Here is a 13,492-nt window from a genome sequence, read left to right on the forward strand (position 1 = left end):
GCGGCCGGGTACGGGTAAGGAATCAAAACCCGTTTGCGACCTCTGCTGCACTGTGCAAGCGATGGTTTGGGGGGTGGGGGGGGGCGGTTGGCGGCTCTGATAAGAATGCAGCTTTATATGCGTTTGCCGATGGCCACACACGCTCGCTCGCGCACGCGGCGCCCATCACCTCGCACGTTATCGCTGACGGGGGGAACCTCTTTAAACAAACCGAGCCGCCCTCCGCCCGACACCTGCCACCTGCTCGTGTTGTTTTACCGCCCCCGCCACCCCCGCCACGAGCGCGGGTCGCGGCCAGAGTTAAAGGGGTCACTGTGAGAGACTGAGTGCGTGTGTCGTGTGTAATGTGCGTGCGTGTGTGGTGTGTAATGTGCGTGTGTGGTGTGTAATGTGCGTGCGTGTGTGGTGTGTAACGTGCGTGCGTGTGTGATGTGTAATGTGCGTGTGTCGTGTGTGTGCGTGCCTTTGTGTGTGTGTGTGCGTGTGTGGTGTGCAATGTGCGTGCGGGTGTATGCGCCTATGTGTGTGGTGTGTAATATGCGGGCGTGTGTCGTGTGTGTGCGTGCCTACGTGTGTGTGCGTGTGTATGCGCCTATGTGTGTGCGTGTGTGGTGTGTAATGTGCGTGCGAGTGTAGTGTGTAATGTGCGTGTGCGTGTTTTTATGTGTGTGTGTGTAATGTATCTGCGTGTGTAATGTATGTGCGCGTGTCGTGTGTAATGTATGTGCGTGTGTACTTGTGTGTAATGTGTGTGTGGGGAGCGGTGGTGTAGCGGTTAGCGCTACGCTGCGCTACGAACCTGGCGGCCCCAGTTCGATTCCCGCTCACGGCCAACACCGGCGACGATTATCTGAACCCCTACTGGGCCTCCCCTAGGTCGACTCAGCCTTAAATGAGTACCTGGTATTGTGTGTAAAAACATTGCCAGTAGGGAGACAAAGGCGGGCGAGCGTGGTGCTGGCCACCCACCCCCTGATGTACCTTTCCGGCCTTCATAGGTGCTCGCAAACAGCACTTGCCCCAACAGTCAGTTAAAGACTATACGGGGGATCTTTGTCGTTGTTATTCGGTGTATGTGTGTCATGTGTAAGCAGCGTGTGGAGACCACGTGCAATGGTTCACTGTCAGTGAGCAAGTTCGAGTGGGGTGTGTTGCATGTAATGTTCTTGCTATGTGTGTAGTGTACGTGGGTGGTGTATGCGTGTGTACTGTGTGGTATATGTGTGTGTGGTGTATGTGTGTAGTGTGCCGTTCATAGGTGCTTGCTAACAGCACTTGCCCCAACAGACTGTTAAGGCTATAACGGGGGATCTACGTCTTTGTAGTCTGCTGAGTGCGTGTGGTGTACGTGTGGTACATGCGTGTGTGCCGCGTGCGGTGTGGAGTGTAATGTCGAGTGTGCATACGTGTGTGTGTGTGCATGTGTGCTGTCTGCGGGGAGCGATGCCTGTGTGCGGGTGTGTGCGTGTCGCCGTCTGCGACGTCTGCGCGCAACGTGTTTCGTGATGCATCTCTGCCGCGCGTCTTGTGATGTGCGCTCGGCGTGTATATACACGCGTGCGTGATTTGTGCGTGCGTGCGTGCGTGCGTACGCGTCCGCTATGTGTGTGGCGAGTGAGCGAGTGGCATTTGAAGGAGTTTGTCTGGGGAAGGGCTGGGGGGCGGGCGGGGGGGGGGTACCGCCGGCGGCGGCGGCGGCGACGGCTTAACGCGTGAGCCCCTTTCCCTTCGCGTTGACCCCTTGACCTGCACCGCCTCTGCCCGCCCGCCCGCACAGACCTGCACCACAAACGGGGAGAGGCCGACAAGAAACAGCTGGCGGTAAGCCTTCGCCACACGCCACCACCACCACCACCGATACGTGTCCCCCGACCTCCCACGTGCGTGCGTGCGTGCGTGTGGTGTGTAGGACGACTGTGGGGGTGTGTTCATTCGTCAGTAGCAGGGAGACAAAGGCGGCCGGGTGTGGGGTTGGCCACATTTCCCATCGTGTGCCGTGCCGTGCCGGCCTTCATTGGGGCTGCTGTTAAACTTGCCCCAACAGTCTGTTCAGGCTATGCGGGGGATCTTTGTCTTTGTGAGCTTGTGCGTGATTGTGTGGGGAGCGGTAGTCTTAACGGACGGCGCGCTGCGCTACGAACCCAGGTGAGCCGAGTTCGATTCCCGCTCACGGCCAACACCGGTGACGATTATCTGAACCGGTCCTGGGCCTGCGATGTGCAAACATCGCGTAGTGCCGGTCTTCGTAGGCGCTTTCCCATGGCTCTTGCCCCAACAGTCTGTTCAGGCTATACGGGGGATCTTTGTCTTTCTGTAGTTTGTGCGATTTCCAACCCAGAGAGAAATGTTCGTCACATGACAGCCAAGCTTTTAACGAAGCTTTAAATTAACTATAAAACTCTCTTTGTTTTACCAGTTGCCCACTGAGCCATAGAGATCTTTTTGAAAAGTGACCTGGCCACAAATGATAGCTCAACGGAGTGGCTTGTCACGTGGACATTTAGAGCAGCCAAATACTCTGAACCAAATGTGACGTGATGGTTATTTTGAGCAGTCATTTGTGATCGGGCTGAAACCATCAACTTACTCCACTTGAGAACCCAGTTTAATCGCAACTCCTATGCGAGTCTCTGGGTCTCTGTGTAAGTCTATGATTGATTTGAAGCTTTCGTGACTGCAGGAATCCATACTCTTTGGTTCTTCCGGTAAAGTCACGTAGCTATAAAATAAAATACAAATTTTATTTTTATTTTATTTTTGTTATTTTATACCTACGTGACTTTACCGAAAGAACATGATTCTCCGTGCAAGTCGCTTGTTACCGGGCCGAAACCATCAACTTACGACGCTTGACAACCCGAGTTTTAGATCGCAACTCATTCAGTCTCTGGGTCGCTAGTAAGAAGAGGTTTCGCTTGTGCAGTAATCAGTCCCCCGCCGTCACCTCCATCCGTTCCTCTCTTAAAGTCTCACCGCTTCTCTATTAATAATGAAGGTTTTAGGGCAGGGGTCGGCAACCTACGGCTCCGGAGCCGCATGCGCCTCTTTGCGGGCTGCTTCTTGACGATATGTACGTATGTACAGTATGTACTCAGATGCATTGCGGCTCTTGAAATACTGAATTTTGTACTGAATTGGAAAGAAATGGCTCTTCTTGTTATTTTGGTTGCCGACCCCTGTGTTAGGGGTTAGATCGTGTGAGTATAAATTGTGTCGTAACCCTCCGCCACCCGACACAGCGAGTAAGGTTTGTCACGTGAACAACGCGCCATGGATCTCTGCGAGCCTTTTGGGTCTCTATGTTTGTCTGCAGGGCTTCTCTCTCTTTGAGTCATTGGGTCTCTATGGGAGTCCATGGGTCTCTATGTGAGTCAGTGGGTCTCTATGTGATAGTCTCTATGTGAGTCAATTGGTGTCTATGTGAGTTATTGGGTCTCTATGTGAGTCTATGGGTCTCTATGTGATAGTCTCTATGTGAGTCAATTGGTGTCTATGTGAGTCAGTGGGTCTCTTTGTGAGTCAGTGGGTCTCTATGTGAATCTATGGGTCTTCATGTGTTAGTCTCTATGTGAGTCATTGGGTCTCTATGTGAGTCTATCTGTCTCTATGTGAGTCAGTGGATCTCTATGGGAGTCCATGGGTCTCCATGTGTTAGTCTCTACGTGAGTCTATGGGTCTCTATGTGAGTCACTGGGTCTCTATGTGAGTCAGTGAGTTTATATGCGAGCCTATGGCTCTCTGTGTGAATCTGTGGCTCTCCGAGTCTGTGGGTCTGCATGTAAATCTATGGGTCTCTATGCGAGTCCATGGGTCTCTATGTGGATCCGTGCGTTTCTATGCCGGTCCGCGGGTCTCTGTGCGACTCTGTGGGTTATCTGTGCGAGTTACTTGTGACCGGGCTGATGTCGTCAAATCTTAATTTGGAGCTTTCGTGACTGCAGGAATTACTCTTTGGTTCTTTCGGTAAAGTCACGTATAAAGATAAAATAATAAAGAAATAGCTTTATTTAATTCATTATTTTATCTTTACCGAAAGAACAAAAGAGTGATATCGTCAACTCACCACGCTTCACTCGGGCTCTCCGTGATAACGACGATGCTTCTCCACCTTTGTCTCACGTGACCCCGTGACCCCGTGACCCCTGCGGCAGGTCAAGGCGATGGGCCAGACGGAGCTGAACTCGAGTAACCCTGAGGAGGTGCTGCAGCTTGCCGCGCAGAAGCGCAAGAAGGGCTTCCTGCAGCTCATGGGCCGCCTGTACTTCTAACGGTGGTGCGTGCTGCGTGCGTGTACTGCGTGTGTGTGCTGTGTGTGTGCTGTGTAGTGTGTACTGCATGTGCTGTGTGTGTGTACTATGTGTAGAGTGTGTGTGTTTTGCGTGTGCTGTGTGTGTGTACTGTGTGCACTGCGTGTGCTGTGTGTAGTGTGTGTACTGTGTGTGCTGTACTGTGTGTGTACTGTGTGTAGTGTGTGTGTACTGTGTGTGCTGTACTGTGTGTGTACTGTGTGTAGTGTGTGTGTACTGTGTGTGCTGTACTGTGTGTGTACTGTGTGTAGTGTGTGTGTGTATTGCGTGTGCTGTGTGAGCGTACTGCTTGTGTAGTGTGTGTGTACTGCGTGTGAAGCGTGTACTATGCGTGTGTGTACTGCGTGTGTGCGGTACGTGTAGTGTGTGTACTCTTAGTGTACTGTGTGTGCTGTACTGTGTGTGTACTCTTAGTGTACTGTGTGTGCTGCACTGTGTGTGTACTGTGTGTGTACTGTGTGTGCTGTACTGTGTGTGTACTCTTAGTGTACTGTGTGTGTACTGTGTATGCTGCACTGTGTGTGTACTGTGTGTTCTGTGCTTTGCAAGTTGATTGTGTTGAGCCGCGAGTTCAACCAGGTTGGGGTCACGTGCCGGGTCCGCTGCGGTCTGGCCGGTCGTTGTCCCTCGGAGTGTCCGCCAGGGGTCGCTCCCGCACCGCCCAGAGGTGGTCACGGCGCTTCGTGTCCGTCGACGATTCACGTCCATGTAGGAAAGGTTCCATTTGTTGAGCCAGGTGCTAACGCTCAAGAGAGCAGGATTGTGTAGGAGTCTCGTTGCAAATAGTTTGCGTGAATGAGTGGGTAGGTGAGCTGGCGAGTGAGTGAATGAGTGAGTCAGATGTTGGGTGACGTGGTGAATGAGATGGTGGGTGGGTGGGTGGGTGAGTGAATGAGTGAGTCAGATGTTGGGTGACGTGGTGAATGAGATGGTGGGTGGGTGAGTGAATGAGTGAGTCAGATGTTGGGTGACGTGGTGAATGAGATGGTGGGTGGGTGAGTGAATGAGTGAGTCAGATGTTGGGTGACGTGGTGAATGAGATGGTGGGTGGGTGAGTGAATGAGTGAGTCAGTTGTTGGGTGACATGGTGAATGAGATGGTGGGTGGGTGAGTGATTGAGTGAGTCAGATGCCGGGTGAGATGGTGGGTGAGTGAATGAGTGAGTCAGATGCCGGGTGAGATGGTGAGTGAGTGAATGAGTGAGTCTGATGTTGGGTGACATGGTGAATGAGATTGTGGGTGAGTGAGTGAATGAGTGAGTCAGATGCCGGGTGAGATGGTGGGTGAGTGAATGAGCGAGTCTGATGTTGGGTGACGTGGTGAATGAGATGGTGAGTGTGGTGAGTGAATGAGTGAGTCAGATGCCGGGTGAGATGGTGAGTGAATGAGTGAGTCAGATGCCAGGTGAGCTGGTGAGTGAGTGAATGAGTGAGTCAGATGTTGGGTGACGTGGTGAATGAGATGGCGGGTGGGTGAGTGAATGAGTGAGTCAGATGCCGGGTGAGATGGTGAGTGAATGAGTGAGTCAGATGCCAGGTGAGCTGGTGAGTGAGTGAATGAGTGAGTCAGATGTTGGGTGACGTGGTGAATGAGATGGTGAGTGGGTGAGTGAATGAGTGACTCAGATGTTGGGTGACGTGGTGAATGAGATTGTGGGTGGGTGAGTGAATGAGTGAGTCAGATGCCGGGTGAGATGGTGGGTGAGTGAATGAGAGAGTCTGATGTTGGGTGACGTGGTGAATGAGATGGTGAGTGGGTGAGTGAATGAGTGAGTCAGATGCCGGGTGAGATGGTGGGTGAGTGAATGAGCGAGTCTGATGTTGGGTGACGTGGTGAATGAGATTGTGGGTGAGTGAGTGAATGAGTGAGTCAGATGTTGGGTGACATGGTGAATGAGATGGTGGGTGGGTGAGTGAATGAGTGAGTCAGATGCCGGGTGAGATGGTGGGTGAGTGAATGAGCGAGTCTGATGTTGGGTGACGTGGTGAATGAGATTGTGGGTGAGTGAGTGAATGAGTGAGTCAGATGCCGGGTGAGATGGTGAGTGAGTGAATGAGCGAGTCTGATGTTGGGTGACGTGGTGAATGAGATTGTGGGTGAGTGAGTGAATGAGTGAGTCAGATGCCGGGTGAGATGGTGGGTGAGTGAATGAGTGAGTCAGATGCCGGGTGAGATGGTGGGTGAGTGAATGAGCGAGTCTGATGTTGGGTGACGTGGTGAATGAGATGGTGAGTGGGTGAGTGAATGAGTGAGTCAGATGCTGGGTGAGATGGTGAGTGAGTGAATGAGTGAGTCTGATGTTGGGTGACGTGGTGAATGAGATTGTGGGTGAGTGAGTGAATGAGTGAGTCAGATGCCGGGTGAGATGGTGGGTGAGTGAATGAGCGAGTCTGATGTTGGGTGACGTGGTGAATGAGATTGTGGGTGAGTGAGTGAATGAGTGAGTCAGATGCCGGGTGAGATGGTGAGTGAGTGAATGAGCGAGTCTGATGTTGGGTGACGTGGTGAATGAGATTGTGGGTGAGTGAGTGAATGAGTGAGTCAGATGCCGGGTGAGATGGTGAGTGAGTGAATGAGCGAGTCTGATGTTGGGTGACGTGGTGAATGAGATTGTGGGTGAGTGAGTGAATGAGTGAGTCAGATGCCGGGTGAGATGGTGAGTGAGTGAATGAGTGAGTCTGATGTTGAGTGACGTGGTGAATGAGATTGTGGGTGAGTGAGTGAATGAGTGAGTCAGATGCCGGGTGAGATGGTGGGTGAGTGAATGAGCGAGTCTGATGTTGGGTGACGTGGTGAATGAGATTGTGGGTGAGTGAGTGAATGAGTGAGTCAGATGCCGGGTGAGATGGTGAGTGAGTGAATGAGCGAGTCTGATGTTGGGTGACGTGGTGAATGAGATTGTGGGTGAGTGAGTGAATGAGTGAGTCAGATGCCGGGTGAGATGGTGAGTGAGTGAATGAGTGAGTCTGATGTTGGGTGACGTGGTGAATGAGATTGTGGGTGAGTGAGTGAATGAGTGAGTCAGATGCCGGGTGAGATGGTGAGTGAGTGAATGAGTGAGTCTGATGTTGGGTGACGTGGTGAATGAGATTGTGGGTGAGTGAGTGAATGAGTGAGTCAGATGCCGGGTGAGATGGGGAGTGAGTGAATGAGTGAGTCAGATGCCGGGTGAGATGGTGAGTGAGTGAATGAGTGAGTCTGATGTTGGGTGACGTGGTGAATGAGATTGTGGGTGAGTGAGTGAATGAGTGAGTCAGATGCCGGGTGAGATGGTGAGTGAGTGAATGAGTGCGTCAGATGCTGGGTGAGATGGTGAGTGAGTGAATGAGTGAGTCAGATGCCAGGTGAGCTGGTGAGTGAGTGAATGAGTGAGTCAGATGCCAGGTGAGCTGGTGAGTGAGTGAATGAGTGAGTCAGATGCCGGGTGAGATGGGGAGTGAGTGAATGAGTGAGTCAGATGCCAGGTGAGCTGGTGAGTGAGTGAATGAGTGAGTCAGATGCCGGGTGAGATGGGGAGTGAGTGAATGAGTGAGTCAGATGCCGGGTGAGCTGGTGAGTGAGTGAATGAGTGAGTCAGATGCCGGGTGAGATGGGGAGTGAGTGAATGAGTGAGTCAGATGCCGGGTGAGCTGGTGAGTGAGTGAATGAGTGAGTCAGATGCCGGGTGAGATGGGGAGTGAGTGAATGAGTGAGTCAGATGCCAGGTGAGCTGGTGAGTGAGTGAATGAGTGAGTCAGATGCCGGGTGAGATGGGGAGTGAGTGAATTAATGAGCAAGATATTGGGATTAGCCCGGTTGGCTACGTACGGTGCGAAAGAAATTCAACTTACACATGCAAGTGAGATAGTGTGTGCGTGAGTGAGTGGGGAGTGGTAGCGTAGCGGTTAGCGCGCTGCGCTGCGAACCTGGCGACCCGAGTTCGATTCCCACTCACAGGTCAACACCGGTGAGACGATTATCTGAACCGGTTCTGGGCCTCCCTGAGGTCGACTCGGCCTCGAATGAGTACCTGGTGCGGTGTGTAAACATCGCCACTGGGGAGACAAAGGCGATCGTGCGTGGTGCTGGCCACCCACCACCTCGCGCGCCATGCCGACATTCATAGGTGCTCGCTAACAGCACTCGCTCCAAAAGTCTGTTGAGGCTGTACGGGGAATCTTTGTTTTTGGCGCAGTGGTTAGCGGACTGCACCGAGAACCCGGCGACCCGGGTTCGATTCCCGCTCGAGGCCAACACCGTTGACGGTTATCTGAACCGGTCACGATCCTGGGTTTCTCTGGCTTGTGGGTGAGTGAGCGAGCGAGCGAGTGAGCGAGCTCAAGTTGGTTTTGTTTAACCAGGAGGCGAGAACTCAAGAGGCCAAGGATGAGTCTCTGTTGGGTCGCCAAACGGACGAAAGCAAAAAAACAAAGTGCGGAGTGACAAAAATACGGCGACGAGGCAAATCGAAATCGGAGCAAGCAGAACAACGACCGCAAGGGCAGCCGCCTCCGCCGTGGTCGCCATCGCGAGAGGAATAGAAAGTATCGCGCGGAACGTAAATGGGACGTCGGGCGATGAGTATCCTGGAGCGCAAGTTGGCTCGGACGGATTATACACTGGTCAACAAAAAACAAAAAAAAATTCTGGCCTGGACTTTCAGGGTGCCGATTCCAAATCTGATCTCAGATTTGCTCTATCACATCTCATTTTTACGCTATCGGCATTCCCCATTTTCATTGATTTTACCCGAAATTAACTCTGTCACTTATGATTGCAAGTTGTTGCGAGTCAGTGACTGCTTTAGTGTTAAAATGTGGTGCTGTATTTTTAGGATAGTGTATTTATAATTTCATTTTATGTAGATATGCACATTTATTTAATATTTTTCTTCTGCAGTTTTTATTGAAAATGCAATATTTGATATCTCAAAAACAACCTGATGTGATAGACAAAAACTGATGCCAGATTTGGAATCAGCACCTCAAAATTACCTTAAAACCGTTGGAACACCTCATGCCAGAAAAAGTGTGTTGACCAGTGTTATAATGATTTACCGGCCAATCGTAGCACAATCGCAGCACAATCGCGAATGAAGTTACCCTAGGAACGTTGACCAGATGTCGGGTGACGATTGTACGGATGTGTTGTACACCAGGCGACGGAGGATACATGTCCATGCCTGGGCGTGCATCAAGCCGCCCGTGCGCTGTGTGGTGCGGGGGAGAGTGGTGGTGCGCTGTGTGGTGCGGGGGAGAGTGGTGGTGCGCTGTGTGGTGCGGGGGAGAGTGGTGGTGCGCTGTGTGGTGCGGGGGAGAGTGGTGGTGCGCTGTGTGGTGCGGGGGAGAGTGGTGGTGCGCTGTGTGGTGCGGGGGAGAGTGGTGGTGCGCTGTGTGGTGCGGGGGAGAGTGGTGGTGCGCTGTGTGGCGCGGGGGAGAGTGGTGGTGCAGTGGTCAGCGCACTTGTGCTGCGAGCTCGACATCCCAGCCAAGGCTAGCGTCCGTGGCGATTGGCATCCGAACCGGTTTTGGGCCTCCTTTAGGTCGACTCGGCCCAGCGCCGGGGAGACAAAGGCGGTCAGGGAAGGCGCCAGCCACATCGCCGCCCCCCGCGTGGCGTGGCAAGGCCCTTGTCCAGCAGTGGAGTGGGCTGTGCGTGTACAACTGCGTCACGTGGCCCCCGGCAGCCGCTGGAGGGCGCTGCATTCAGGGGCCATCCATCTCGTACGTACGCATGGAGGGGGGAGGGTGGGGTTAACCCAGACGCGTGCGTATGGGGGGTCTACTGACAGTGTACACTGTCAGTAGGTGGGAGGGGGAGAGGGGGGGGGGCAGGTGGGAGGGGGAGAGGGGGGGGGGCAGGTGGGAGGGGGGGCAGGTGGGAGGGGGAGGAGGGGGGGGGAAGGTGAATCATGACACCCCTAATGACCTTCCCCAATCCTCGCGAGGGTCAATGCCACAGTGATGGACTTGCAGCAGCAGCAGCAGCAACAAGTATCCGTTGGGTGTTCCCCTCCAAGGCTAAATAAGATATTGACCTTTGCATAATAGCTGCCTGCCCAAGTTGCTCGGAATTTGACGGCCGGGTGATGGGATAAGCAACTCGGGAGCCTGGCAATAAAAGCCTTGTGCAGGTCACCAGTGCGGCGCTGTGATCGGTGTGTGTGCGAGGTGTGTGTGTGTGCGACGTGCGTGTGTATGCGACGTGTGTGTGTGCGACGTGTGTGTTTGACGTGTGTGTGTGTGCGTGTCTGCGCGTAGGATGCGGGGAGCGGTAGTGCGGCGGCTAGCGCGCTGCGCTGCGAATCCGACGACCCGAGTTCGATTCCCACTGACAGGTCAATGCCAGTGAGACGATTGCCTGGGCCTCCACGAGGTCTCAAATGAGTAGCTGGTGTGGTGTGCAATCATCGCCACTGGGGAGACAAAGGCGGCCGGGCGTGGTGCTGGCCACCCGTGCCCTCGCGTCCCGTTGTTGGCTTTCGTAGGTGGTGCTCGCTCACGGCACTTGCCCCAACAGTTTGTTTTGGTGAAACGGAGCGTGGCGGCGGGAGGGGGTGGAAATCTTTACATTTTCAGGTTGGTGGAGGAGGAGGAGGGAGGGGATAGAGTAAGCAACGCGTAAATTTTGAACAGGACGTGGCAGACGAGAGTATTGCAGATGTAAACAGGAAGAAGAAGAGGGAGTTGTGGTGGGCGGGTGGGTGGTGGTGGTGGTGGGGGGAGGGGGGGGGACCGCTTGCAGGACGGAGGAGAGACAGGGTTAACGACTCCGGAGGCTGGCGCGTGCAATGGCAGGAATGCGACCGCGAACGTAAACAGCGGGGAAGGGGCCGAAGGTTGTGACGGGCCAGGCCCCAGCCGGGCCCAGCGTCACAATAAAGTCCCGTGGTCCCATCGCGTGCCGTTCCACACTCGGCCCGCTCTCTTGCAGCGGCGGTGGCAGCGGACACACACACACGCGCGGGACGGGTCTCGCAAGAGACAAAGTTGGTCACGCACCTCCCTCGACCGCTAAAATTACCCTGTTTCCACCTCCTCGCGTCTCTCCTTCCTCACCGCCACCTTCCCCGGGGGGGCGGGGAATGGTGCTCGCGAAGGAATGCGCCGTGCGTGGCGATGATCGCCGGGGGTCAGCGGGGACCGGTGTATATTTGGCGCGTTTTATTATTTTATTTTTAAACGTCACGCTCGAAGCCGGATCCCCGAGCGGCGGGTCCTGGCCGTGCGTCACGCGCGGCACGGGGCGCGTCAGCGTTTTTTCGGAGCCCCCCCCCCCCCCGTGTTTTGTAACCCCACCCACCACCCGCAAGAGTTAGGCACCGACGCACCGGCTCGCGTTTTTTTATTTATTTATCGCGATCTCGTTCAACGCGAACGTGTCACAAGGCATTCCCTTTAAAGCTTTCGTGACTGCAGGGATTCATCTTCTCTTGGTTCTGTCGGTAAAGTCCTGTTCTTCACCTGAGGACGGCTGCTTGCGTTGTGGCCGAAACGTCGTGAGAATTGTATTTTATTATGTTTTATTATTTTATTATTTCCCTTCTACGTGACTTTACCGAAAGAACCAAGAAGAAGGCATTCCCTTTTACCGCGATCATATCACAAGGTATTCTCGTTAATCGCGATCGTGTCACAATGAGCGATAATGTCACAAGGCATTCCCTTTGATCGCGATCGTGTCACAATGAGCGATAATGTCACAAGGCATTGTCTTTGATCGCCATCGTGTCACAAGGCATTCCCTTTTCGCGTCTCTCGCACGGCGGCAGGGCGACCCTTGCGCTGTGTTGGTGAGCAGCCTGTGGAAGTGAATATCACGACGGAGCTAGCTCTGACATTCCTTCAACTCTTAGGTTTTTTCGGTAAAGTCACGTAGGTAAAAAATTAAATTAAAATTAATAAAAGTAATAATAGAAATAAAATAAGAAAAAATATTTTTTCAAATAAATATTGTTTTATTTCTCTTATTACTTTTATTAATTTTAATTGTATTTTTTACCTACGTGACTTTACCGAAAAAACCTAAGAGTAGGAATCCTTGCGGTCACGAAAGCTTCAAATCTAGAATTCCTTCAACTGTGAGAGAATTTGCTCGCAGAAGCGGATATCACGACGGAGCTAGCTCTGACATTCCTTCAAGTGCTAGAGAATTTGCTCTCGGAAGCGGATATCACACGCTTGAGCGCAACAGACCAACTCCGCGTGGATCTGGACCGCGTCTCGACACGACCCGCACAAACCGTCGGCCACGTTTGTTTTTCAGACGGAGAGAGAGAAAGCGAGACGGCTCGGGTCCGCCGATTAGCGGTGGCGAGAGGGAGGCATTCATCCAGCAGCGGATAGATGATGGCCGACGTTAACGAGCAGCAAGATTGTCCTATCCCGTTCACTCATCGGTTTGTCGTTGTTTGCCAAAATTTCCACTTGCGGAATCGTCAAAAGTGTGATTGCGACTGTTTGTAAATACACTTGTGCCGTATCGCATTCAGCAATGTGCTCCGTTGTCTATTTTTGTATTTGTTGGCAGGCAGGTGCGGTTGACTGCAATTGGCCGGGCCCGCAGTAACGGGGGCGCTGGGAGGGAGGTGTCGGTGAACCGCGCAAGGATGGGAACCGTAGCGCTGCACGAACAAGCGGGAGCACAGCGACTTAACGGCGCTGTCGTTAGCGCGTTGGTTCGTCGTTAGCGCGAGAGGGGGCTGCCCCCCCCCCCCACCACGCGCCCGCCGAGGACTCCGGCCCACGCCGCCACAATCGTCGCAGGGACGACCCTCTCCGAGAAGGTTTTGAGACTCCCGAGGGGAGAGAGGCTTCCCTGCGTGAAGCAAAAGGCGCATCGTTATTTGCGGTACGCAACGTGACGTGTTGACGAGAAATAAACGGATTTGTTTTTTTTTCCTGTCTTCTATTGGTGCAAATTATTTGGTGGTGGTGGTGGTGGCTTTGGTGGTGGTGGCGGTGCTGATGATGATGATGCCGCTGCATTGCGGTGCATGACTGCTTGTGTTGTGGTTATTGCAAACATGATGCCTTGTATAAAGGTGTCAGTTTTGTACCAGTTGAAAGGATAAAAAACATTACTATATTTTGCCACTGGTAAATGAGGTCTCATAGTGTAAAAGCTTGACATTCACAACAACAACGATGATGATGCTACAACATCAATTGTACCCCTCCCCCGTGGTGGGTGCTGTCACTGTTCAC

The 13,492-nt window shown here is 53.1% G+C and overlaps 1 protein-coding gene across 1 annotated transcript in view; it reads left to right on the forward strand.

Moving 5' to 3' along the window:
* INTS8 (integrator complex subunit 8) overlaps positions 1-13,184 on the forward strand; it is a gene marked incomplete at its 5' end in the record, with an annotated part of 33,660 nt that extends 20,476 nt beyond the window's left edge. Inside the window, 3 exon segments of the mRNA XM_078617537.1 lie at positions 1,778-1,821; positions 4,152-4,273; positions 12,816-13,184. Coding sequence (XP_078473663.1) covers positions 1,778-1,821; positions 4,152-4,268 — 161 coding nt within the window.
* Between the last annotated feature and the right edge of the window lie 308 nt (positions 13,185-13,492).

The sequence above is a fragment of the Lampetra planeri genome, chromosome 54 (assembly GCF_965212315.1).
Source record: "Lampetra planeri chromosome 54, kcLamPlan1.2.h2, whole genome shotgun sequence".
Classification (NCBI taxonomy): domain Eukaryota; kingdom Metazoa; phylum Chordata; class Hyperoartia; order Petromyzontiformes; family Petromyzontidae; genus Lampetra; species Lampetra planeri.